The sequence below is a fragment of the Coregonus lavaretus genome, assembly GCF_964263955.1.
Source record: "Coregonus lavaretus genome assembly, chromosome: 5".
Classification (NCBI taxonomy): Eukaryota; Metazoa; Chordata; class Actinopteri; order Salmoniformes; family Salmonidae; genus Coregonus; species Coregonus lavaretus.
Window position 1 is genome coordinate 6041205 of NC_139992.1, and position 27144 is coordinate 6068348.

Sequence of the window (27144 nt, forward strand, 5' to 3'; positions counted from 1 at the left end):
TCTTCCATTCTTGTGGCGGTCCTCATGAGAGCCAGTTTCATCATAAAGCTTTATGGTTTTTGCAACTGCACTGGAAGAAACTTTCAAAGTTCTTGAAATTTTCCGGATTGACTGACCTTCATGTCTTAAAGTAATTATGTACTGTTGTTTCTCTTTGTTTATTTGAGCTGTTCTTGCCATAATATGGACTTGGTCTTTTACCAAATAGGGGCTATATTCTGTATATCCCCCCTACCTTGTCACTACACAACTGATTGGCTCAAACACATTAAGAAGGAAAGAAATTCCACAAATTAACTTTTAAGAAGGCACACCTGTTAATTGAAATGAATTTCCAGGTGACTATCTCATGAAGCTGGTTGAGAGAATGCCAAGAGCGTGCAAAGCTGTCATCAAGGCAAAGGGTGGCTATTTGAAGAATCTCAAATCTCCAATATATTTTTGATTTGTTTAACCTCTTTTTTTCAATTATCACCTAAAATGACATACCCAAATCTAACTGCCTGTAGCACAGGACCTGAAGCAAGGATATGCATATTCTTGACACCATTTGAAAGGAAACACTTTGAAGTTTGTGGAAATGTGAAATTAATGTAGGAGAATATAACACATTAGATCTGGTAAAAGATAATACAAACACAAAAACATGCGTTTTTTTATTTATTTTTTTGTTCCATCATCTTTGAAATGCAAGAGAAAAGCCACAATATAATATTGCAGTTGATGCGCAATTTTGATTTTGGCCACTGGATGGCAGCAGTGTGTGTGCAAAGTTTCTGATTGATCCAATGAAGCATTGCAAAACTGGACTATTTTGTATCAAGTCTGACCAAATGTGCCGAATTTGTCAATTGATACATTTTCAAGTACATAACTATATAGAAAATGATTTGGTAATACAAAATGTATGTTTACACACTCCCAGGAATGTCATACATGATGGATCATTAGCTTATACACTAACTTTCACACATCTAGATGGCCGGGCGGGGTGGGTGTGGAGCCAGAGACAGCAGGGGTTCAAACTGTAGAACCCAGTTCCTATATTTGAATATAAAAATTGATTTTATCAAACGAAACTATGCTACATTTTATCTCTGGGACCCTTAGGATGACAAATCAGAGCAAGATTACTGAATGTACATTATTTACCTTCATAGGTGTATAATAATAATAATATGCCATTTAGCAGACACTATTATCCAACACGACTTACAGTCATGTGTGCATACATTTTTACATATGGGGGGTCCCGGGTATCGAACCCACTACCCTGGCGTTACAAGCGCCATGCTCTACCAATTGAGCTACAGAGGACCACCAGTTGCTGTGATAAGTTTTTGTTGTTGTGCACTCTCCTCAAACAATAGCATGGTATTTTTTCACTGTAATAGCTACTTTAAATTGGACAGTGCAGTACGATTAACAAGAATTTAAGCTTTCTGCCCATGTAAGACATGTCTATGTCCTGGAAAGTTTGCTGTTACTTACAACAGTCATGCTAATCTCATTAGCGCACGTTAGCTCAACTGTCCCATATACGGGACACCGATCCCGTAGAGGTTAACACTTTTTTGGTTACTACATGATTCCATATGTGTTATTTCATAGTTTTGATGTCTTCACTATTATTCTACAATGTAAAAATAAAGAAAAACCCTTGAATGAATAGGTGAGTCCAAACTTTTGACTGGTAGTGTACATGTAGGTAGAGCTAAAGTGACTATGCAAAGATAATAAACAGAGAGTAGCAGCAGCGTAAAAGAGGGGGTGGGGTGGGGGGGGGGTCAATGCAAATAGTCCGGGTAGCCATTTGGTTAGCCGTTCAGGAGTCGTATGGCTTGGGGGTAGAAGCTGTTAAGAGGCCTTTTGGACCTAGACTTGGCGCTCCGGTATCGTTTGCCGTGCGGTAACAGAGAGAACAGTCTATGACTTGGGTGGCAGGAAGCTTTGCCCCAGTGATGTACTGGGCTGTACACACTACCCTCTGTAGTGCCTTGCGGTCGGAGGCCGAGCAGTTGCCATACCAGGCGGTGATGCAACCAGTCAGGATACTCTTGATGGTGCAGCTGTATAACTTTTTGAGGATCTGAGGACCCATGCCAAATCTTTTCAGTCTCCTGAGGGGGAATAGGCTTTGTTGTGCCCTCTTCACGACTGTCTTGGTGTGTTTGGACCATGATAGTTTGTTGGTGATGTGGACACCAAGGAACTTGAAGCTCTCAACCTGCTCTACTACAGCCCCGTTGATGAGAATGGGGGGCGTGCTCGGTCCTCTTCTTTTTCCTGAAGTCCACAATCATCTCCTTTGTCTTGGTCACGTTGAGGGAGAGCTTGTTATCCTGGCACCACACGGCCAGGTCTCTGACCTCCTCCCTACAGGCTGTCTCATCGTTGTCGGTGATCAGGCCTACCACTGTTGTGTCGTCGGCAAACTTAATGATGGTGTTGGAGTCGTGCCTGGCCATGCAGTCATGGGTGAACAGGGAGTACAGTTGTGATCTCTCCATCCACATTAGCACCTCCTGTCCTGTCACAATGTTCCTCCACCTTTTAGTACCAGGTTATTAGAGCTGGAAATACAGCTTTTAAATCCCCCTTGCTTCCTGCTATTACAGTCTGAATCTGTGTCGCTCTAATTTTGAATTTTGCTAGGCAGTCAAATTCACTGAAAAATATTAATCCCATTCCATTTGAGTTCCATTTGCAATATCCTGATTGTTTGTATTCTATCACCAGTGTTGCCCTTGATAAAATCAGGGAACAATTATGCTAGACAGTGGAAGGTTTCTGATGGTATTTAATTCTCAAACAATAGGAGATAAATATATTTGTTGTATAAATGTCTCATCATTTTGATGGGACAAATAATGTATTTCAGCTGAACTCAAAATATTGCATCACTTTTTGGAAAACACAATCAGCCAATGATAGAGCTGGGGCAGTTTGACTCAACTGTCAGTCAGACAAGTAGCCAATTACAAGTAGCCAATTACTATAGTTCTACGCAACTTTGATATGCTACTAAGGTATTCACAGCATGAAGCATGCATTTATGTTTTCCCTTTTGATATCTTAAACACAATTACTTCCATAGATCAGAAGATCTCTGTGCATTAATTTAATATATCCCTGTCTACTGTTTATTTCGACCACATCTGACAAAATCTGGCAACATCTGACAACATCTGGCAATGCACTTAAGTTAGGAGAAGGAAAGATGGGAGAAGAGTTGTTACAGCTGAGAGGGAGGGGAAGTACAACAGTTGTGTATAGAGACCATTAAAAGGAGGCAGAAATGGGGAGTGTGGAGACTCTCTCTACCCAGAGTGGTTCATCACAGGCCCCCTGCAGAGCCCTCTACCCCAGCACTGGACCAGGATGGCAGTGTGAACGGCACCCAACATTCTCCATTAAGAAAGCTCAAACACATGAGAGGCGCTGCCAAAAACTAACCCTAACCCCGCCAAAAACTAACCCTAACCCTAACAAAAACTAACCCTAACCCCGCCAAAAACTAACCCTAACACTAACCCTGCCAAAAACGAACCCTAACCCTAACAAAAACTAACCCTAACCCCGCCAAAAACGAACCCTAACACTAACCCTGCCAAAAGCTAACCCTAACCCTAACCCTGCCAAAAACTAACTCTAACCCCGCCAAAAACTAACCCAGACCCTTACCCTGCCAAAATCTAACCCTGCCAAAAACGAACCTTAACCCTGCCAAAGACGAACCCAAACCTTAACCCTGCCAAAAACGAACCCTAACGCTGCCAGAAACTGTCTGCTCCTCCCAGTGCTGCTGAGTCATTATCACCAGAGAGATGGATAACATTCACATATTATTATTTGACTCTGTCTGGGTGACAGAGGGTTGGAAAGTTATTTATGGGGTGAGAGGGAAAAGGAATGTTTGACAGTAGGCTATCAACGTGCACTTCACAAAGCTAGTCAACTTTCTCGGACGTAGAGCATTGGATTTTACTCAAACCTGTTACTCAAACCTGTTAATCAAATATGTTAATCAAATCTGTTACTCAAACCTGTTACTCAAATCTGTTACTCAAATCTTTTACTCAAACCTGTTACTCAAACCTATTATTCAAAACTGTTACTAAAATCTGTTACTTAAACCTATTACTCATACCTGTTAGTCAAACCTGTTATTCATACATGTTACTCAAACCTGTAACTAAAATCTGTTACTCAAACCTGTTACTCAAACCTGTTATTCATACCTGTAACGCAAACCTGTTATTCATACCTGTTATGCATACCTGTTACGCAAACCTGTTATTCATACCTGTTATTCATACATGTTACTTAAACCTGTTACTCCTGTTATTCAAACCTGTTACTCAAATACAGTATGTCTACCTAAACCTGCCAATACACCCGAGGGAAAAACATTCCTCCTAGTCATGGGCATAACCTACCCTGCGCCTTCCTCAGGACAACAGAGTCATTACCCAGCGCCTTCCTCGGGACAACAGAGTCATTACCCTGCGCCTTCCTAGGGACAACATAGTCATTACCCTGCGCATTCCTCAGGACAACAGAGTCATTACCCTGCGCCTTCCTCAGGACAACAGAGTCATTACCCTGCGCCTTCCTCAGGACAACATAGTCATTACCCTGCGCCTTCCTCGGGACAACATAGTCATTACCCTGCGCCTTCCTCGGGACAACATAGTCATTACCCTGCGCCTTCCTCAGGACAACAGAGTCATTACCCTGCGCCTTCCTCGGGACAACAGAGTCATTACCCTGCGCCTTCCTCGGGACAACATAGTCATTACCCTGCGCCTTCCTCAGGACAACATAGTCATTACCCTGCGCCTTCCTCGGGACAACATAGTCATTACCCTGCGCCTTCCTCGGGACAACATAGTCATTACCCTGCGCCTTCCTCAGGACAACAGAGTCATTACCCTGCGCCTTCCTCGGGACAACAGAGTCATTACCCTGCGCCTTCCTAGGGACAACATAGTCATTACCCTGCGCCTTCCTCAGGACAACAGAGTCATTACCCTGCGCCTTCCTCGGGACAACAGAGTCATTACCCTGCGCCTTCCTCGGGACAACATAGTCATTACCCTGCGCCTTCCTCGGGACAACATAGTCATTACCCTGCGCCTTCCTCGGGACAACATAGTCATTACCCTGCGCCTTCCTCGGGACAACATAGTCATTACCCTGCACCCTCCTCGGGACAACAGAGTCCCTACCCTGCACCTTCCTCGGGTCAACATAGTCATTACCCTGCGCCTTCCTCGGGCCAACATAGTCATTACCCTGCACCTTCCTCGGGACAACATAGTCATTACCCTGCGCCTTCCTCAGGACAACATAGTCATTACCCTGCGCCTTACTCGGGACAACATAGTCATTACCCTGCGCCTTCCTCGGGACAACATAGTCATTACCCTGCACCTTCCTCGGGACAACATAGTCATTACCCTGCGCCTTCCTCGGGACAACATAGTCATTACCCTGCGCCTTCCTCGGGACAACATAGTCATTACCCTGCGCCTTCCTCAGGACAACAGAGTCATTACCCTGCGCCTTCCTCGGGACAACATAGTCATTACCCTGCGCCTTCCTCGGGACAACAGAGTCATTACCCTGCGCCTTCCTCGGGACAACATAGTCATTACCCTGCGCCTTCCTCAGGACAACATAGTCATTACCCTGCGCCTTCCTCAGGACAACATAGTCATTACCCTGCGCCTTCCTCGGGACAACATAGTCATTACCCTGCGCCTTCCTCGGGACAACATAGTCATTACCCTGCGCCTTCCTCGGGACAACATAGTCATTACTCTGCGCCTTCCTCAGGACAACATAGTCATTACCCTGCGCCTTCCTCGGGACAACATAGTCATTACCCTGCGCCTTCCTCGGGACAACATAGTCATTACCAGTGGCGGCTCCTGAAAAAATTCTCAGGAGGGGCAATTTTTCTGATGATTTAGGTGACCTACACACATTTAAAAAAAGATATGTCCAGCAACAACATGAAGACAGGGGCAGCATATAAGTCAATACCAGAAGCATTTATTGACTGATCTGGGGAGATGGATTCCAGTTTCTGTGACAGATTATAAATAATCTCTGATGCCTTTGTTATATTAGCTTTTGGTTGAATGTACTGTCGTAGTAAATATATAATGTTATAGCTTGGTCTGACTAAAATCTTGTGCATGACCCATTTTGTGTTGGGCGTTTGTTTTCAATCAATGCTGTTCCTATCCTATAACAATGGACAAAAGAGTCCTATCTTGTCAGCCTTGTCAGCAGGTGGCCAAGGACAACACCCACGCCATAGGTCTCTCAGTTCTTCCAACTCACGAGTTCTTGCTCTGAGGACACACACACACACACACACACACACACATCATCACTGATAACACACACACACACACACATCATCACTGTTAAACACACACACACACACACACAAAAATCCCCTCTCTTTAGGCTGAACATTTGAAGACAGAGAACCCGACTCAGAGCCAATGCAACAGTGGAGGGGACCTCGCCCAACTCATCAGGACCAATCAGAAGATCAGAACTACTAGATTCAACCTACATCATTTATTGTATAAAATGTCTGCACACAATGTTTTCGGGGCTCTCTTCTCCCTAAGAGTTTGACGAACGAGTCCGTGCACGCGATTCCAGATATCTTTACCTCTGAATAAACTGCCTTTATTATACCATATCCACCCTGTCCAAAGTCTCTACTTGGTCTCAGTTCTCCAGTAAACTTGTGATTATCAACAGTACACAACGGTAACAAACAATTGGGGGAACTCACGGGGCAGATAGTAAGGTCGCAATGACACAGAAAGCAGTTCAATGTCGGGGTACAGAGTCGCTCTCTTACCAGGATCGCGGTCCGCTCTGACCAGGGTGAAGCCGGCCGGCTCCACTTCTCTGTCCGGGACTCTGTCATCCAGCCAAGTCTCCCAGCTGTATTGGGATTCCGCTGCCAGCAGCGTTTTCATTATTTAGTCCGTTCGTAGCGGGTATGTACACGATCAACAAGATCAGTCCAAAACCAACCACTGGAAATCCATGGTTGGCAGAATGTTTGTAAACTAAGTCTACAAATTAAAAACATAAAATAACGCCACACTGCAGGTCGCAAAAGAGACGCTGCTAGCCGCTATTGTCTTAGTTACGTTCATGGTTACGTCACGTATGACGAAAGCGCGTAAGTGCAAGCCCACAGACACCCATAGAGAATGTATTGAAAGCTTTGAAATTTGAAAAAAATAGATTTTACATGACAGGCTATGAGAGACTTCTGGGCGATTTTCAACTTGACTGAAATCGCCCCAAAAACGGGCGGGGCCATTTGAAGCACGACTTTAGCCTGATTTGACATTTAGTGGCTGGCAGATCAGACGTGAACACTGATAACTACTGCTGCCGTGATATAATTGATTAGAAAAAAAATCCCTTCCTTTTCCCGTTTGGCAGTGCGTCGCCCATATCGCCCTATTGAACAGGCCGTCCCTGGTCATTACCCTGCGCCTTCCTCGGGACAACATAGTCATTACCCTGCGCCTTCCTCGGGACAACATAGTCATTACTCGTTCTCTCTTTCTCTCTGAGAACCTGAGCCCTAGGACCATACGTCAGGACTACCGGGCATGATGACACCTTGCTGTCCCCAGTCCGCCTGGCCTTGCTGCTATTCCAGTTTCAACTGTTCTGCCTGCGGTTACGAAACCCCTACCTGTCCCAGACCTGCTGTTTTCAACTCTTAATGATCGGCTATGAAAAGACAACTGAGAGACCTGAGCCCTAGGACCATACGTCGGGACTACCGGCCGTGGTGACTCCTTGCTGTCCCCAGTCCGCCTGGCCTTGCTGCTATTCCAGTTTCAACTGTTCTGCCTGCGGTTATGGAACCCCTACCTGTCCCAGACCTGCTGTTTTAAACTCTTAATGATCGGCTATGAAAAGCCAACTGAGATTTATTCCTGATTATTATTTGACCATGCTTGTCACTTATGAACATTTTTGAACATCTTGGCATGGTTCTGTTATAATCTTCACCCGGCACAGCCAGAAGAGGACTGGCCACCCCTCATAGCCTGGTTCCTCTCTAGGTTTCTTCCTAGGTTTTCGCCTTTCTAGGGAGTTTTTCCTAGCCACCGTGCTTCTACACCTGCATTACTAGCTGTTTGGGGTTTTAGGCTGGGTTTCTGTACAGCACTTCGAGATATTAGCTGATGTAAGAAGGGCTATATAAAATAAAATTGATTGAAATTGATTGATTACCCTGCGCCTTCCTCGGGACAACATAGTCATTACCCTGCACCTTCCTCGGGACAACATGGTCCCTACCCTGCACTTTCCTCTGAAAAACATAGTCCCTACACTGCGCTTTCCTCATTCTCTCTCTCTCTCTCTCTCTCTCTCTCTCTCTCTCTCTCTCTCTCTTTCTCTCTCTCTCTCTCTCTCTCTCTCTCTCTCTCTCTCTCTCTCTCTCTCTCTCTCTCTCTCTCTCTCTCTCTCTCTCTTTCTCTCTCTCTCTCTCTCAGGCTCTTTTTCAGACAGAAATGGCCCATAGAATGTTATCTTGGTGTGGAAGTTGTCTTGTGCTCTAGAATGACATGTCTATTCAATTCTATTCTATTCTAATGTTTGGTTGAATGTGCTGTTGCTCAGGGCACTGTAGGCTTGGCTCTTTACTAGCTCTTTGTTTTCATACATTAATTATGCATCATATTTAATGTTCTCTCAAGCATGATGCATTTACAGTAACTCAGAGCAGGAAACATAGGTAGATGATGAGTACCCAGTCTGAGATCATTGGGCACTAGCAATCTCCCCAAATCAATCTTTAGGAACGTTCTCAATGAATCTACAAATAGACTTACCACACACCTAGCAAATGCTCTGAAGAGATGCTTTTATGGATGTTTTCAAGCTTGAACGCTAGATGTAAGCCTTGAAAAAGGGAAAACATGGATTTAAATCTGTAAATAAGAAATGGCCCACCACATGCTGAGCTCATCCCCCCACACACGCCCTCTCTCCACTTCCACAGCAGAAAATTACACTGTGAAATTCACAACTCATGTGTTACCATCTGGATGCCATGACACCCAGTCATTAGGGCCTCATGCCAGTCCTACCCAGGCCAGTGTTTCTATCTCTTCCTCTGGGGTAGGCACTAGGCAGGAGGTGGGGGTGCACTGACTACAGTTGAGCTGCATGGATTCCACCCCATATGTACTGTACATGTACTGTATCTAGAACCAAAACGGTTATTCAGCTGTCCCCATAGGAAAACCCTTTGAAGAACCCTTTTTGGTTCAAAGTAGAACCCGTTTGGGTTCCATGTAAATCCCTTTCCACAGAGGATTCTACAAGGAACCCAAAAGAGTTCTACCTGGAACCAAAAAGGGTTCTCCAATGGGGACAACCAAAGCCTTTTTTCTAAGAGTGTATGAGGACACATCAACTCATTCGAGCTGTGAAAGCTGTCACATTGTCCAAGCATGTGTTTGGCCCTACACTGTACAGAGGTACCTAGACCAGCGAAAACACCTATAACTATTAGCTGTTCATTCCATGTTCGATTTCTGGATGACCTTATGACTCTGTTACCTGATCTGTGGTTTGTCTCTCTACATCTAACCCCCATTACCGCCCATGATCCTGAATGTGAACCAGTTCAGCTACTGAGACTTTTATTCTCCACAGAATAAATGTTAGCCTTTATCTAGGGGTTATGTGAAAGACAGGACCACATTGGGACTTTGTAATGCTCCACTGATCCATGTAAAGCTTATCCACTGATCAATGTAAGGCTTATCCACTGATCCATGTAAGGCTTATCCACTGATCCATGTAAGGCTTATCCACTGATCCATGTAAGGCTTATCCACTGATCAATGTAAGGCTTATCCACTGATCAATGTAAGGCTTATCCACTGATCCATGTAAGGCTTATCCACTGATCAATGTAAGGCTTATCCACTGATCCATGTAAGGCTTATCCACTGATCAATGTAAGGCTTATCCACTGATCAATGTAAGGCTTATCCACTGATCAATGTAAGGCTTATCCACTGATCCATGTAAGGCTTATCCACTGATCAATGTAAGGCTTATCCACTGATCCATGTAAGGCTTATCCACTGATCCATGTAAGGCTAAACCCTTTTTGTGTGGTCCTGCCAATGTAATGAAACCCTTTTTGTGTGGTCCTGCCAATGTAATGAAACCCTTTTTGTGTGGTCCTGCCAATGTAATGAAACCCTTTTTGTGTGGTCCTGCCAATGTAATGAAACCCTTTTTGTGTGGTCCTGCCAATGTAATGAAACCCTTTTTGTGTGGTCCTGCCAATGTAATGAAACCCTTTTTGTGTGGTCCATCCAATGTAATGAAACCCTTTTTGTGTGGTCCTGCCAATGTAATGAAACCCTTTTTGTGTGGTCCTGCCAATGTAATGAAACCCTTTTTGTGTGGTCCATCCATTGGAATCTCTTTGATCTCCTGAGAGGCTCCAGAGAGTTTTCCCTGATCTCCTGATCCGGGCTCCAGAGAGCTTTCCCTGATCTCCTGATTCGGGCTCCAGAGAGCTTTCCCTGATCTCCTGATCCGGGCTCCGCAAACTCCTTTACTTTCCAGTTCCCAGTGTGGGGAACATGTGTTTTTTAAAGGGGAGGAGATAGAGAACCTTCTCCACAGTGTCACTAAAGTTCCCCCAGTGACTGAGTTAAAAGGCAGGGAGGCGGAGGATAGCGTGACTCATGCAGCACTCCTCTTCATCTTGACATTTGACACACTGACAGGGATCTCAGCTGGAACAAACATGCCACAGAGTGTCACAGCTGCTGGGAGCAGCGAGAGCAGAGTACGCCTCCGGTCTGGAGCTGAATAGGTAACCATGAGTCAGCTCCTATTTAATTCATACACCTACACTCCACAGCTCAGGGCCACTCTTTTCAAGCATTTCTGCTGCTGCCTGTTCTCCATACATAGAGGATGCCGAACTCTGATTGTGCTCCCAGTGACTCTGTGGTGAACACTGTGGGTGGGTTGGAGTAGTCCGACTGCAGTGTAGTGACCTGCTGGGGTTGGCTCTGAGTGGACTGCAGTGAGACACCAGACCCACGGCCATATTCCTCATAGAAAATAACACTGGAACATACAAGACTGGGGTTGGCTCTGAGTGGACCGTACAACTACACGTAGGCTACTGCTAAAGTAGAAAACAAAATGCCTACACATTCTTTCTGAACTTGATCAGATAGATAAATATACATATTATCCATCTCTGTATGAGACATACTTTAGATATAAAGATACATTATCTGTATATATTATAACTGCCTGACTGGGACATTTAAGGACAGAGGAGTGAGTGTCTCAGGATCCCTAACAGGTATCCCTGCATCCTGCCTCATTTGTATCAGTCTGAAGTCTCCCAGCCAAGCCACAGCATGGCCACGGACAGTGACGTCTCCCAACCAAGCCGCAGCATGGCCACGGACAGTGAAGTCTCCCAGCCAAGCCACAGCATGGCCACGGACAGTGAAGTCTCCCAACCAAGCCGCAGCATGGCCACGGACAGTGAAGTCTCCCAGCCAAGCCACAGCATGGCCACGGACAGTGAAGTCTCCCAACCAAGCCGCAGCATGGCCACGGACAGTGAAGTCTCCCAACCAAGCCGCAGCATGGCCACGGACAGTGAAGTCTCCCAACCAAGCCACAGCATGGCCACGGACAGTGAAGTCTCCCAACCAAGCCGCAGCATGGCCACGGACAGTGAAGTCTCCCAGCCAAGCCACAGCATGGCCACGGACAGTGAAGTCTCCCAACCAAGCCGCAGCATGGCCACGGACAGTGAAGTCTCCCAACCAAGCCGCAGCATGGCCACGGACAGTGAAGTCTCCCAACCAAGCCACAGCATGGTCACGGACAGTGAAGTCTCCCAACCAAGCCACATCATGGCCACGGACAGTGAAGTCTCCCAACCAAGCCACAGCATGGTCACGGACAGTGAAGTCTCCCAACCAAGCCACATCATGGCCACGGACAGTGAAGTCTCCCAACCAAGCCGCAGCATGGCCACGGACAGTGAAGTCTCCCAACCAAGCCGCAGCATGGCCACGGACAGTGAAGTCTCCCAACCAAGCCGCAGCATGGCCACGGACAGTGAAGTCTCCCAACCAAGCCGCAGCATGGCCACGGACAGTGAAGTCTCCCAACCAAGCCGCAGCATGGCCACGGACAGTGAAGTCTCCCAACCAAGCCGCAGCATGGCCACGGACAGTGAAGTCTCCCAACCAAGCCGCAGCATGGCCACGGACAGTGAAGTCTCCCAGCCAAGCCACAGCATGGCCACGGACAGTGAAGTCTCCCAACCAAGCCGCAGCATGGCCACGGACAGTGAAGTCTCCCAACCAAGCCGCAGCATGGCCACGGACAGTGAAGTCTCCCAACCAAGCCGCAGCATGGCCACGGACAGTGAAGTCTCCCAACCAAGCCGCAGCATGGCCACGGACAGTGAAGTCTCCCAACCAAGCCACAGCATGGCCACGGACAGTGATGTCTCCCAACCAAGCCACATCATGGCCACGGACAGTGATGTCTCCCAACCAAGCCGCAGCATGGCCACGGACAGTGAAGTCTCCCAACCAAGCCGCAGCATGGCCACGGACAGTGAAGTCTCCCAACCAAGCCGCAGCATGGTCACGGACAGTGAAGTCTCCCAACCAAGCCACAGCATGGCCACGGACAGTGATGTCTCCCAACCAAGCCGCAGCATGGCCACGGACAGTGAAGTCTCCCAACCAAGCCACAGCATGGTCACGGACAGTGAAGTCTCCCAACCAAGCCGCAGCATGGCCACGGACAGTGAAGTCTCCCAACCAAGCCGCAGCATGGCCACGGACAGTGAAGTCTCCCAACCAAGCCGCAGCATGGTCACGGACAGTGAAGTCTCCCAACCAAGCCGCAGCATGGCCACGGACAGTGAAGTCTCCCAACCAAGCCGCAGCATGGCCACGGACAGTGAAGTCTTAGTGATGTCTTCATAGAGAGCGGAGCAGCAACTGGAGGTGGGCACTGACGGTTGACAGGTGTCTCAGAGAGGGATGAAGCTAGCAGGAACATCTCTGGATCTATTACCAGGTGATTCCCTGCATGTGTCTGACTGCACCAGTGATGCAAGGCAATCTCAATCTCTAAAATTAGACACGAGGCAAACCAAGGAAGGAGGAAAAGCGATACAGTGGCTTGCGAAAGTATTCCCCCCCTTTAGCATTTTTCCTATTTTGTTGGTTTACAACCTGGAATTAAAGTAGGAAAAACAACAAAATAGGAAAAAACGCCAAGGGGGATTAATACTTTTGGAAGGCACTGTACAGCACTGTTGCTGTTGCTTCCTGTTGCACAAGGAAGGAGGAAAAGCGATACATAGGGGAATAGACCTTTTATCATTTCCTTCAAGTGTTTAATCTTCCAATCCAATTTTCGGTGCCTCACCCTCTCTGACACGAGGGATTATTTCTACATGTATGCAACCCCAAAATGTAGAACCTATATCAGAACATGAATTTAAAGAGTAGAACTTTAGATAATTGAGGGACCTGACAAACAATTCACAAATCCCTATAGAAAAACTCAAAATCCATATAGTGTTGCGTCATAACATCCTTTAGCCGTGGTACATTTTTTTACATTTACATTTTAGTCATTTAGCAGACGCTCTTATCCAGAGCGACTTATAGGAGCAATTAGGGTTAAGTGCCTTGCTCAAGGGCACATCGACAGATTTTTCACCTAGTTGGCTCGGGGATTAGAACCAGCAACCTTTTGGTTACTGGCACAACGCTCTTAACCACTAAGCTACCTGCCGCCCCTAAGCTAAAATGGCCATATACCACACCCCCTTATTGCTTAAATAAATCGTAAATATTAATTAAAACAAAAATTTGCTTTTTGGTCTTCATTGAAGGTTAGGGTTAGGCATAAGGTTAGAATGTGGTTAAGGTTAGGGTTAGGTTTCAAATCTGATTGTATGACTTTGTGGCTGTGCCAGCTAGTGACTACTTTGCAGAGCTGCCTCCAGTACATGAGTAATCCCAATAAATGCCAACCTGCCAGCTAAACACTAGTGTATATTTGGGCACATGGATAAACTCCTTTAGTATTCTTCATATTATTATCATTATCATCAAGGAACACAAAAACACAACCCCCCATATAAACAAAGTTTAATTAATCAAGCATTGTGCACTTGCTGGAGCAATCAACATTGGCTTCTTGTAATTCACAAAGTGACTGTGCTTTTAAAGAACTGGAGTTGGCAAAGGAACAGAAGCCATTTCCTTCCAAATAGATTTCTGTCTCCCAGAACACTTTAGAGAGAACCCGGCGATGGCGTAGAGTGCCTGTCACTCCAATAATTAAACATAGAAAGTGTCATTCACGCCGCAATGCATTGTGTTAAACACACACTTTTATTGTTTGGATGCCAAATGAAACAGTGTCATTCATCCATTCATCCATTCATTCAGGGAGGGAGAAAGAGTAAATGGTGACATAACAAAATTATAAATTAACAATGAAAATGGTAACCTGTGGCAACAACAATGTATAGGTGAGACAGTGTCCAGACCAAGACGTGTTTGGTTTGCACGTTTCCACAGCCTATAATAATCTCAAACCATGAAGTCATATTTGTTTATTTACTAGCCATGCATACAGTTCACAGGAGGTTGGTGGCACCTTAATTGGGGAGGACGGGCTCGTGGTAATGGCTGGAGCAGAATCAGTGGAATGGTATTAAATAGATCAAACACATGGTTTCCATGTTTTCCATGTTTTCCAGGTGTTTGATACCATTCCATTGACTCCATTCCAGCCATTATTATGAGCCGTCCTCCCCTCAGCAGCCTCCACTGCTACAGCTGAGTCAGTGTCTTCATAGGAGCTGGCACTTTCCATACAAAATATTTACACTACCGTTAATTATAATAGTTATTCATCATCATCATCATCATCATTACTGTTATTACATTTTAATACTCTGAATACTTAAAGAGGAGTGGGATGTTGAGAAAAACGTCGCACCCCATTATCACCCAATCAAAAGATAATCAAATGGAGAGGATGATGAGGGGTGATGAGGGATGATGAGGGGTGATGAGGGATGATGAGGGATGATGAGGGGTGATGAGGGATGATGAGGGATGATGAGGGGTGATGAGGGGTGATGAGGGATGATGAGGGGTGATTTGACCTCATCTTTACTAGATGCTGCTCTTCTACTAATCTCACTGCAACTCCCCTCCATGTCTCCGACCACTACTTTGTATCCTTTTCTCTCTCGCTCTCCTCCAACACTACTCACTCTGCCCCTACACAGATGGTAATGCGCCGCCGCAACCTTCGCTCTCTCTCTCCCACTACTCTCTCCTCTTCCATCCTATCATCTCTTCCCTCTGCTCAATCCTTCTCCCTCCAATCTCCTGATTCTGCCTCCTCCACCCTCCTCTCCTCCCTTTCTGCATCCTTTGACTCTCTGTGTCCCATATCCTCCCGGCCGGCTCGGTCCTCCCCTCCAGCTCCGTGGCTTGATGACTCATTGCGAGCTCACAGAACAGAGCTCCGGGCAGCGGAGCGGAAATGGAAGAAAACTAAACTCCCTGCCGACCTGGCATCTTTTCACTCCCTCCTCTCTACATTTTCTTCATCTGTTTCTGCTGCTAAGGCCACTTTCTACCACTCTAAATTCCAAGCATCTGCCTCTAACCCTAGGAAGCTCTTTGCCACATTCTCCTCCCTGCTGAATCCTCCCCCCCCCCCCCCCCCCTCCTCCCTCCTCCCTCTCTGTGGATGACTTTGTCAACCACTTTGAAAAGAAGGTTGACGACATCCGATCCTCGTTTGTTAAGTCTAATGACACTGCTGGTCCTGCTCACACTGCCCTACCCTATGCTTTGACTTCTTTCTCCCCTCTCTCTCCAGATAAAATCTTGCGACTTGTGACTGCAGGCCGCCCAACAACCTGCCCGCTTGACCCCATCCCCTCCTCTCTTCTCCAGACCATCTCCGGTGACCTTCTCCCCTACCTCACCTCGCTGATCAACTCATCCTTGACCTCTGGCCATGTCCCTTCCATCTTCAAGAGAGCGAGAGTTGCACCCCTTCTCAAAAAACCAACACTCGATCCCACTGATGTCAACAACTACAGACCAGTATCCCTTCTTTCTTTTCTTTCCAAAACTATTGAGCGTGCCGTCTTTAGCCAACTCTCTTGCTATCTCTCTCAGAATGACCTTCTTGATCCAAACCAGTCAGGTTTCAGAACTGGTCATTCAACTGAGACTGCTCTTCTCTGTGTCACTGAGGCTCTCCGCACTGCTAAAGCTAACTCTCTCTCCTCTGCTCTTGTCCTTCTAGACCTGTCTGCTGCCTTTGATACTGTGAACCATCAGATCCTCCTCTCCACCCTCTCCGAGCTGGGCATCTCCGGCGCGGCTCACTCCTGGATTGCGTCCTACCTGACCGGTCGCTCCTACCAAGTGGCGTGGCGAGAAGCTGTCTCCGCACCACGTGCTCTCACCACTGGTGTCCCCCAGGGCTCAGTTTTAGGCCCTCTCCTATTCTCCCTATACACCAAGTCACTTGGATCTGTCATATCCTCACATGGCCTCTCCTATCATTGCTATGCTGACGATACACAACTAATCTTCTCCTTTCCCCCTTCTGATAACCAGGTGGCGAATCGCATCTCTGCATGTCTGGCAGACATATCAGTATGGATGACGGATCACCACCTCAAGCTGAACCTTGGCAAGACGGAGCTGCTCTTCCTCCCGGGGAAGGACTGCCCGTTCCATGATCTCGCCATCACGGTTGACAACTCCGTTGTGACCTCCTCCCAGAGTGCGAAGAGCCTTGGCGTGACCCTGGACAACACCCTGTCGTTCTCCGCTAACATCAAGGCGGTGACCCGATCCTGCAGGTTCATGCTCTACAACATTCGGAGAGTACGACCCTGCCTTACACAGGAAGCGGCACAGGTCCTAATCCAGGCACTTGTCATCTCCCGTCTGGATTACTGCAACTCGCTGTTGGCTGGGCTCCCTGCCTGTGCCATTAAACCCCTACAACTCATCCAGAATGCCGCAGCCCGTCTGGTGTTCCACCTTCCCAAGTTCTCTCACGTCACCCCGCTCCTCCGCACACTCCACTGGCTTCCAGTTGAAGCTCGCATCTGTTACAAGACCATGGTGCTTGCCTATGGAGCTGTGAGGGGAACGGCACCTCCGTACCTTCAGGCTCTGATCAGTCCCTACACCCAAACGAGGGCATTGCGTTCATCCACCTCTGGCCTGCTGGCTCCCCTTCCTCTGCGGAAGCATAGTTCCCGCTCAGCCCAGTCAAAACTGTTCGCTGCTCTGGCACCCCAATGGTGGAACAAGCTCCCTCACGACGCCAGGACAGCGGAGTCACTCACCACCTTCCGGAGACATTTGAAACCCCACCTCTTTAAGGAATACCTGGGATAGGATAAAGTAATCCTTCTACCCCCCCCCCCCCCCTAAAAAAAATAAATAATAACTTGTAAAGTGGTTATCCCACTAGCTATAGGGTGAATGCACCAATTTGTAAGTCGCTCTGGATAAGAGCGTCTGCTAAATGACGTAAATGTAAATGTAAATGTGGGTGATGAGGGGTGATGAGGGATGATGAGGGGTGATGAGGGATGGCACCCATTCTTGAAAAGTAAACGGTTTCTAGAAATAGTCTGTAGAGATATTAGAATACTGAAAGATGGAGTCCTCCTAGTCCCATCCGAATAAAACGGTTACAATATTCAGTAATCATGTCGTCACAACCTTCTGAAACCAAAACAAATCACAGGGTATGTGACACCTCCGCTACACTTTAACACAACAAGGAGAAAACAAGGAGAAGACAATGTTGTTGCACTGAAGATTCAAGCATGACACAGTCTTTTTCCACCATCTTTTCCCCTTCCTCAAAACAAATCAAAGAGAAAAGAAAAAGAGCCTCTGGTCTCCTAGTAACGAGTACAAAACATCTCCTTGGCGACGTAGAGAAACCTAGTACACAAATCAATTACTCATCAATGTTTCAAACAAGTGGATCTGAGGGATTACCTCCTCTTGAGTCGGTGTCTTCTGCTCTGTCAGTTAAAATGGAGAAAGAAGGCTCCAGCTCGAAGTGCTGAGAGAAAAACTGGGTCATATCAACAAAACTAAAACAATGTAAAAGAGATGTATTACTGATCGCAGAACAGCATAAAGAGTACACATCCTGTTCAGTAATTCCGACAGATGACTCAAGACAGAGAAAACAGGATAACATAAGGTGAGTGCACTTTTCTGTAGTCCTGTTTGTTTGTCCATTTCTCTTGCGGCAAATCCTTTGCATTCCTCATTTAATTATATTAATTATGAACATATCATTATTATTAATTACATCATGACGGATTTTATGCACCAAAGAGTTCAAATCCACCACAGTTCTACCACGAGTTTGTTAATCGTCGATGTTGTTGGTGCAAGTATTGTCCTCCTCTCTGTGACTCTTCCTGTAAGCAGACTCCCTCTCTCCCCCTGGCCCCTGGTGTCGCCCTAAGCCCTGGGGCTAAATCCTCTCTCCTGGCCCCTGGTGTCGCCCTAGGCCCTGGGGCTACGTCCTCTCTCCCCTGGTATCGCCCTAGGCCATGGGGCTACGTTCTCTCTCCCTTGGCCCCTAGCATCGCCCTATGCCTTGGGGCTATATCCTCTCTCCCCTGGCATCGCCCTAGGCCCTGGGGCTATATCCTCTCTCCCCTGATGTTGCCCTATGTCCTGGGGCTACGTCCTCTCTCCCCTGGCATTGCCCTAGGCCCTGGGGCTATGTCCTCCCTCCCCTGGCATCACCCTAGGCCCTGGGGCTATGTCCTCCCTCCCCTGGCATCGCCCTAGGCCCTGGGGCTACATCCTCTCTCCCCTGGCCCCTGGTGTTACCCTAGGCCCTGGGGCTATGTCCTCTCTTCCCTGGTATCGCCCTAGGCCCTGGGGCTACGTCCTCTCTTCCCTGGTATCGCCCTAGGCCCTGGGGCTACATCCTCTCCCCTGGCATCGCCCTAGGCCCTGGAGCTATGTCCTCTCTCCCCTGGCCACTGGCGTCACCCTAGGCCCTGGGGCTATTGTATATTGCAGGAGGAGCAGCATGGGTCATCCTTGTCTGGCTGGGCGGCGTAGTCCATCTGCCGAACGATCTCGGCGAATAGTTCGTCCACCATGGTTTTGCTCTTGGCCGAGGTCTCCATGAAGGGGCAGCCCCACTCCTCAGCCAGAGCCTGGCCCTCGCTGGCCGACACCTCCCTCTCACTCTCCAGGTCCACCTTGTTCCCCACCAGGATCACTGGGACCTTCTCGTACCTGCAGACGACACACACAAACAGATGCAGAAAATGACCAGAAACCATCTTGTGACATGAATACATGGTCAGTCACTGTCAAGGCAGATCAGAATGAGATGTCATTTGCTGAGATGTTGAACTAAGATTTAGGGGTGCTGACTAGTTTCTCAGCCTTTGTGTTTTACTGTACCTGACATCCTCTCTGTCCTCTTCGCTAATAGGAATAATTGCACTAGAATGAAAGCTGCTCTGCTGCCACATCATGTTGACAATAAATAATGGAAACTTTTCAAAGGTTAGCCTCCCTGTATGAAATATTAATTCCTCTAAATTATTTAACACTATTTGACAGAAAAACACTGGTCCTTGATTACCTTGGTAACAGGTACACAAGGAAATTCATAGTATTGGAGAGATGGAGAGAATCAGTGACTGTCATACTGTCTTAAGTAGAGGAACGTGAGCTTCTCATGGTCTGCAGGTTCCTGTGCTAAATAAGCTTCAACTGGCAAAGAATAAGAAGGTCACCTTGATCCTGAATATATTATCCAGAATGCACCCTAATATCTGCTTTCCTCATTCTGTGGGCAAGCCAAGAACTCCAGGGATTAGAAAAGCAGAGTTCAGGGGTCTGTGAGCTACTGTCTGTGACTGTGATGCCCAATACAGTCAGCCACCACACGGCATTACAGAACAGCTGGAACACAATAGCCTTTTGATACCAAAATGTACTGTCCATCTATTGTTCAAAACAGCTGGAGACAGCTTTATATATTTGATAGCATTCCTAACTCCAACAAGTGGGTTGTGGGTTCGATTCCCACGGGGGGCCAATATGGTAAATGTATGCACTCACTAACTGTAAGTCGCTCTGGACAAGAGCGTCTGCTAAATATGTAAATTGAGAAAATTGAGAAATTAAGTTATTGGAGGCCCCTGATTGGGCAACAGTGTAATTCTGGAACACATCTTTGTGGCGACAGTAAAAAACATGCAGTCCAACTATACACTCCCTCCCCATGATCACTGAGAGGGCCTAATCGTAGCGCTGGGTGTGTGGATTGAAGGGCCGGGCCAGGCCCTGCCTCTGTGGAGGTTGTGCCCGTTTAGAGAGAACCTACAGGGGGCACAACGTTTAGGGGGGTAATGGCAGTCCCATCCCTATTCTGAATATTCATGGGAAGACATGCCCTGAAGAGCCCAGGGAACATGGAGAAAAGTGGTCTGGGAGCATGTGTGTATTTCTGTGTGTGTGTGTGTGTGTGTGTGTGTGTGTATTTCTGTGTGTGTGTGTGTATGTGTGTATTTCTGTGTGTGTGTGTGCTTGTTTGTTTGTTTGTTTGTGTGTGTGTGTATTTCTGTGTGTGTGTGCTTGTTTGTGTGTGTGTGTGTGTGTGTGTGTGCGTAGAGATAAGAGCAAAATTAGCACTATTCTAGTATGGGATTGAGCCTGGCTCTGAGACTCACTGAGCTCTGATGGAAAATGATTTATGATGAGCTTACAACACAGCATCTCTCACTGCTGCTCGTGTCACAGCTGTCTGTTCTCAGCACTCTATATCACGGGGAACAACCCCAAACAACCCCAGATGATTATGGATGATGAGCTAGAGAGGAGCAACCAGGACGGGAGAAAAGAAGTCAAATGAAAACATCCATTAAAATAATAAACGATTTGATAGGCTACCTAACTATCTAACGGCAGAACATCCACCCCGACTCCATCATGCAGAAGGAGTGCAGACCAGGCAGCACAAAGAAAATATTTTTAATCTGGAGCCAAAGGAGGAGAAGGACTATAAATCTCCGTAATAACAGAGGGGAATCCTGCAATCCCAGGAGGTGTGTGAGGACGGCTGCCACGGACACCAAAGCCTCACAGGGACTTGGCACAATGGGCACTCTGGGCCAGCCGCTGGATGAAGGAAGTGAGGATGAGAGCAGGCAGGAGAGGTCCAGGCTTATTCTTATTCCCCTATGTAGGTTTGAGCCTGTTGGGTATACATTCTCCACTCTGAAGTCTTGAGTGGTAGTCTTCAACGTAGATACACGGCCGAGCGTGCAAACATTCCACTCCCACTGTCTGTCTGTCTGTCAGTCTGACTACATGTGGCTAAAGCACTCTCGCTGCAAAACACCCAGCGCAGCTCTCCCAGAGACCCCTTATTTATAATGCATCAACTGATATAGTCCTGGGCCTAGCTGAGGGAGGCAGGGAAGCAGGATGGGAGCTGCGTGGTGGTATCTGGGCCCGGCCGCTGGGTTTATCAGGCCCTAGCTGAGACAAAGCCAGCCAGCCTGGCCTACATGGTGAAAGAGAGCCAGCCAGGTCCCTGCACAGTGAGCTGGAGATTGTCCTGAGTCTCCTGTACCTCAGGCTGACTGTGTGACTGTGGCTCAGTGAGTCCACACAGTTGCGCCCGGCTGAGGAGGAGTGGGTCTGACTGGAGCTGATTCAGGAGATTTTATTGAGATGAATCAGGGCAGGGGCACAAATGAGATCCACCACAGTCCAGGGGAGAGGGGATTCAAAAACGCTGATGAGATCCACCACAGTCCAGGGGAGAGGGGATTCAAAAACGCTGATGAGATCCACCACAGTCCAGGGGAAAGGGGATTCAAAAACGCTGATGAGATCCACCACAGTCCAGGGGAGATAAATAGATACCCAGCAGCAGAAGAGAACAGCTCCTGATCCCAGAAAGGCTGTATAGCCCTAATGGCGGAATGTGCCAAAAGGTTCCCTCTGCTATTTGGGAGGATGAATCATGAATGACAAAAGCAGACAACAGCTGAGATATTACTTCGGGCCCCTTCAAACAATCTCCTTGTATCCCCTTCCGACTGTCTCAAGGTAGCAGGAGGATATCCACTCCTTCCTGTTTCCTGTAAAGCTCTGATACTATTCTTGGAATATGACAAGACGAGTTTGTCAAAAACGGGAGTTAGAAATGAAGCGAGTGACAAATGCTAGACATGCACTATTGTCACCGCTAGATGGAAGAAGTTAGACGGCCCACTTACATACTGACTGCAGCTCCAAGGCTGATGTGGTGCTTTTCTCAGAAGACAAAAATACACCTCAAACATTCGGTCATGGTCTGATGAATAAAGCTTATTTCTCTTATTGGAGGGTCAGTGACAGTTTTGAATAATTGCTAAATCAAAAGGGCAGGAAAGAAACCAAACACTTACAAATTACATAAAATATCTCAATTAATCAACATCACCAAATCTGAAATGAATACTGACTGTGTTTAATTTGAAATGTGTTTCTACCCCCCCCCATGCTAGCTGAAGATCGGGGAGAGGAGGAGTACAGTAGCTAAGATTAGATTGGTCTCATTTATGGGTTTTATAAATAGAAACTGTGGCTTGGAGTGACACAGTCAGTCAGTTTCACCCTCTCTCCCCTGATCTCTGGTTCCACATAGAGAAGACAGTGACACACACTATGGAGCATGAACCTATATAAATAATACCAACAATAAAGTAAATAAAAGTATCGATAACCTTCGGTAACTGTAAATTGTCATCAATAAAACGTAGAAATGCAGAAAACACGTCGTAGGCCTACCACTTCATTTAAGGATACATAGATATTTAAAGCGTTTGTGACTTAAAATAACAAAACAAAACAAAATGTGACCTTGAGGCTGCTTGTTTGTTTTCTCTCCCGCTCAGGTATCTTCAACAATAACAGTAAAAACATCAAACATTAATGTCTCTCTTAACAACAGTCCAATCACCTATATCGCCACTCTATTGCTAACTGCCTGGCTGACAATGGAAACTACGTCATTATTTTCTATTGCTTTTCGCTTGTAGCTCTGCTTTGTGATGCTGAAGCCAAACAGTAGTTCCCTGCATCAGTTCTTATAAAGGTCCTGCTTGATCTGGGTGAAACAAGTGTGTTGGGTGGTCTTGACAGGGGTAACACTGACAGGGTTATTGAAATTCACATTTAAAAAAAAATACAAATTCACACAAAAAATGACAAGTTAACATTCTATCAAATAGGATATTCCTCCATCTAATCACAAAGGTGTTATGGCCACCCCTCAGAGTCTGGTTCCTCTCCAGGTTTCTTCCTAAATTCCTGCCTTTCTAGTTTTTCCTAGCCACTGTGCTTCTAAATTGGCATTGCTTGGTGTTTGGGGCTTTGGGGGTTTTATACTGGGTTTCTGTAAAGCACTTTGCTGATGTAAAAAGGGCTTCATAAATACATTTGATTGATTGCTATAGAAATATATAGCCGGCAGGAGAGAATTCATGGCATGTCAGTAATGTGAATAAATGATGGTTATTAAGTGATCAGCAGTAATGGGCAGCCACTACCATCACGGGACTTTTATTAATTGTTTTATTCTGTGTTGCAGCATTCGACCCACTGAGCAGATGGTTTTGACGATAACATAAAGATACAGGCCAAAGTAATACACCTGAATGCTGTGCTAGGAGAAATTAGGACACTATTGGAAAACCATATAGCCATGATCATTTTAACCAATCGACATTCAGCACATGGCAATGATTGGTATTTTCTTCAGTTGTAGATCATTGCAACATGATGAACAGGTGAGTCGTGCCTTCAACTATAAGTAAACATTCTGTGTTCTCAATCTGACCCTGTCACCATAACAACCTAAGTCCACTGGCTGACATTGGAAAGAAGTACAACATTACCCAGAAGGTCAATCATCCCCGTCCCCCCTCCCTTTCCATGCTCACCATCAGATCTGGGTGCGCTGGCACGTCCTGGGTCACCCGTCAGCTGGTATCACCTGTGCATGGCTTACTGTTGCTGGGGAGTGATGATCCCCCAGAAGGCATGGGGAAGGAGCTAATCATCTGGCCCCATGACCTCTGTTAATGGTGCTCTGTGCCACTGACGGGCTGCAGACACTGATGCGCGCTGACAGGGCTCGGGACTGGCGCAACACACACCAGTGCCTATGACCTGGCTGGCGGCGGTGATGGCTCCTGTGTGAGACAGTGACGAGGACAGGAGAGGCTAAGTGAACAGCTGCATAATCCACAGGGCAGAGTGGAGCCTTGGAGGAGAGACATGGAGCCTCCTTGGCCATGGGGTCCTGAGGAGATGTCAGGACTGCTGGCTGGGCTGTGCACTAAAGCCCCTCTACTTTCGCCCCTCTGTACGTCGGGAGGGTGTGGTGACATCCAGCAGTGCCCAGAACGTATTTTAACATACTCTCCACTTTATTACACTCCTATGTTATACTCTGTATACTGACTGAATGAGACTGACTACTCCAGCGCTTCCCAAACTCGGTCCTCGGGACCCCAAAGGGTGCACGTTTTTTTTTTTGTTGCCCTAATACTACACAGCTGATTCAAATGATCAAAGCTTGAAGATTAGTTGATTATTTGAATCAGCTGTGTAGTGCTAGGGCAAAAACCAAAACGTGCACCCCTTGGGGTCACGAGGACCGACTCTGGGAAGCACTGGACTACTCAATCATTCAACTACACTCTTTGATAGCCTTCTCTTCCATTACAACATGATGGTAAATTAATCAGACACAGAGGTTGAGTTATTTCCTGGTTTACTACTAGGATCTGAATGTAAGCTAATCAGTGTTTCCACTGCACTCAATCAGTGTTGCCAACTTAGCGACTTTGTCGCTATATTTAGCGAGTATTCAGACCCCTCTAGCGACACACTTTCAAAAAAGCGACTAGCGACAAATCTAGCGACTTTTTCTGGTGTTATTTGTGACTTTTGGAGACTCTGACGTGAAAGCACGTATCGTTCTTACTCTTCTCAACGAGCAGCAGGTGCTGCCGTGGGCCCCACCCCCCGTCCCAAAGCACTCACAGGCAGCCCAGTCCTCGCGCAGCAGTCCCTCCCAGCTGCAGTCAGAGCAGGAGATGTTCACCCCTCCGCGTCCACACTGCAAATGAATCACACATGTGGGAAGCCGCCGCTGGCTGATCCCGCCCTGGCTGACATTCAGGGCGGGATGTAAATGTAGGGTGTTTTTTACTCACTGTTTGTCTCTCCCATGACGTTATTCCTCTCTCCTACAGCGTCCATCACAATTACATGCACATTGCCAATTATGCAAATTAGGTGATGATTTAGGACAGCCAATAGCTACTTTCCTTACTGAGGAGTGGGCAACACTGCACCCATTTAGCTGTGGCGCTGCTCCACAGCAAAATCATTGCAGCCACCGCCCAAAAAATATGCAACACGAAAAAGTATTTCGGCCGAGGCGCACTTTGAAGATGCTGGAACAGTCCACATTTACTTTTCCTCTGCAAATGAATAGAAAAATCTGACTACACCATAGTAGAATAGTTTATCTATTTACCTAGTCGGTTTGTTGTTATGTGTTCTATGGGAGATAAATATTCAAGTTACAAGTGCTATAGAGAGGGAATTCCCAGAATATAATAAAAGCTGCATTTATTCAGTACGCTGCTCAAGCCGCACCGGTTTACACTTTATACAGCCTGTGTATGGTCTAATGAATGAAATTACTGTCATAATTTACTGTTAATTAACTGAATTATCAAAAACAAATAGGCCTACCTGCTTGCACTTTGTGCAGGCTGTGTAACCGTCTACCGCGTTGTTGTCCTTCCAAACTCGCGCAGCACCAGTTTCCACTCTTCCGTTCTCGTAACCTCTCTTTTTATTTCTCCGGTTAGGCCAACGCTATACATTTTTGCATGAGCTTTACAGGGAAAGTAAACTTGGCAACTTGTCGTATTCTCATGTGTGAAGAGTGAACAGAAGCTCTGCGCGTGGACAAATTATAACGTTTTCACCACACAAATAAGGGAAAGCTCCTGGCTCCACACTCTCAATGCGTGCATTGCTGGTAGACTTTTGTCTGCCTCACGGTTAGAGCGTTGGGCCAGTAACTGAAAGGTCGCTGGTTCGAATCCCCGAGCTGACTAGGTGAAAAACCTATCGATGTTCCCTTGAGCAAGGCACCTAATCCTAATAGTTACTGTAAATCGCTCTGGATAAGATCGTCTGCTAAATGACAAAAAAAAATGCTAATGCAACACAACAGGCTCCCGGGTCTTTAAAAAGTGTATTATGTTGATCTGAAATGTTTCCGATCCGCAAGCCGACCCACGGGTTGAAAGAATGTTTTCATTCTACCCGGCAGTTGATTTTTTTTAGGCTCACCTGCGGGGAATTGTGGGTATACAACGCGATTCAGGACTCTATTAATGATTAGCCCAATAGGCTAAATGCAGATTCAGCCTATTTATTTATAGCCACTATGCTGCCTCACTTGAGCCACAGGTGATAACGTTTACTTCTAATAGCATAGCCAACCTGATAATATGAACATGAATGGACCAAAATTTAAAAAATAATTTTAACTAAGAATATTATCAATATGTTATTTTGCTCATTTCTGGAGGTGGAAATTATATTTAGATGGTGTCAGTATAATTGTTTTTTTAAATTCATTTTGGAGTAGAATGTCCTTTTATGTCCATAAACAGAGTGGACAGTCAACACCATCTGTGTGATATGATGCTCATGTTGGTAGTGGTGCTGTCATCAGAGGTAACCATGGGAACAGCTAAGGGGTCATGGTCTGGAAGCCCCAGCACAGAGAATCCCCAACTTAACCTCTACTGTGTAAACATTCACTGTAAACACACTGTTCCAACTCCAGAGAACATGGTTCCCATGCTCTTCTCTTCAAACAAACACTGTTTCACTGTTT

General features: G+C 46.6%; 1 protein-coding gene across 1 annotated transcript in view; it reads right to left on the reverse strand.

The window, feature by feature from the left end:
* Positions 1-19000: 19000 nt before the first annotated feature.
* LOC311129939 (ras-related protein Rap-2a) overlaps positions 19001-27144 on the reverse strand; it is a 16856-nt gene continuing 8712 nt past the window's right edge. The window contains exon 2 of the mRNA XM_084162509.1: positions 19001-19442. Coding sequence (XP_084018635.1) covers positions 19205-19442 — 238 coding nt within the window. The 3' untranslated portion in view covers positions 19001-19204. The remainder of the gene's footprint in view (positions 19443-27144) is intronic.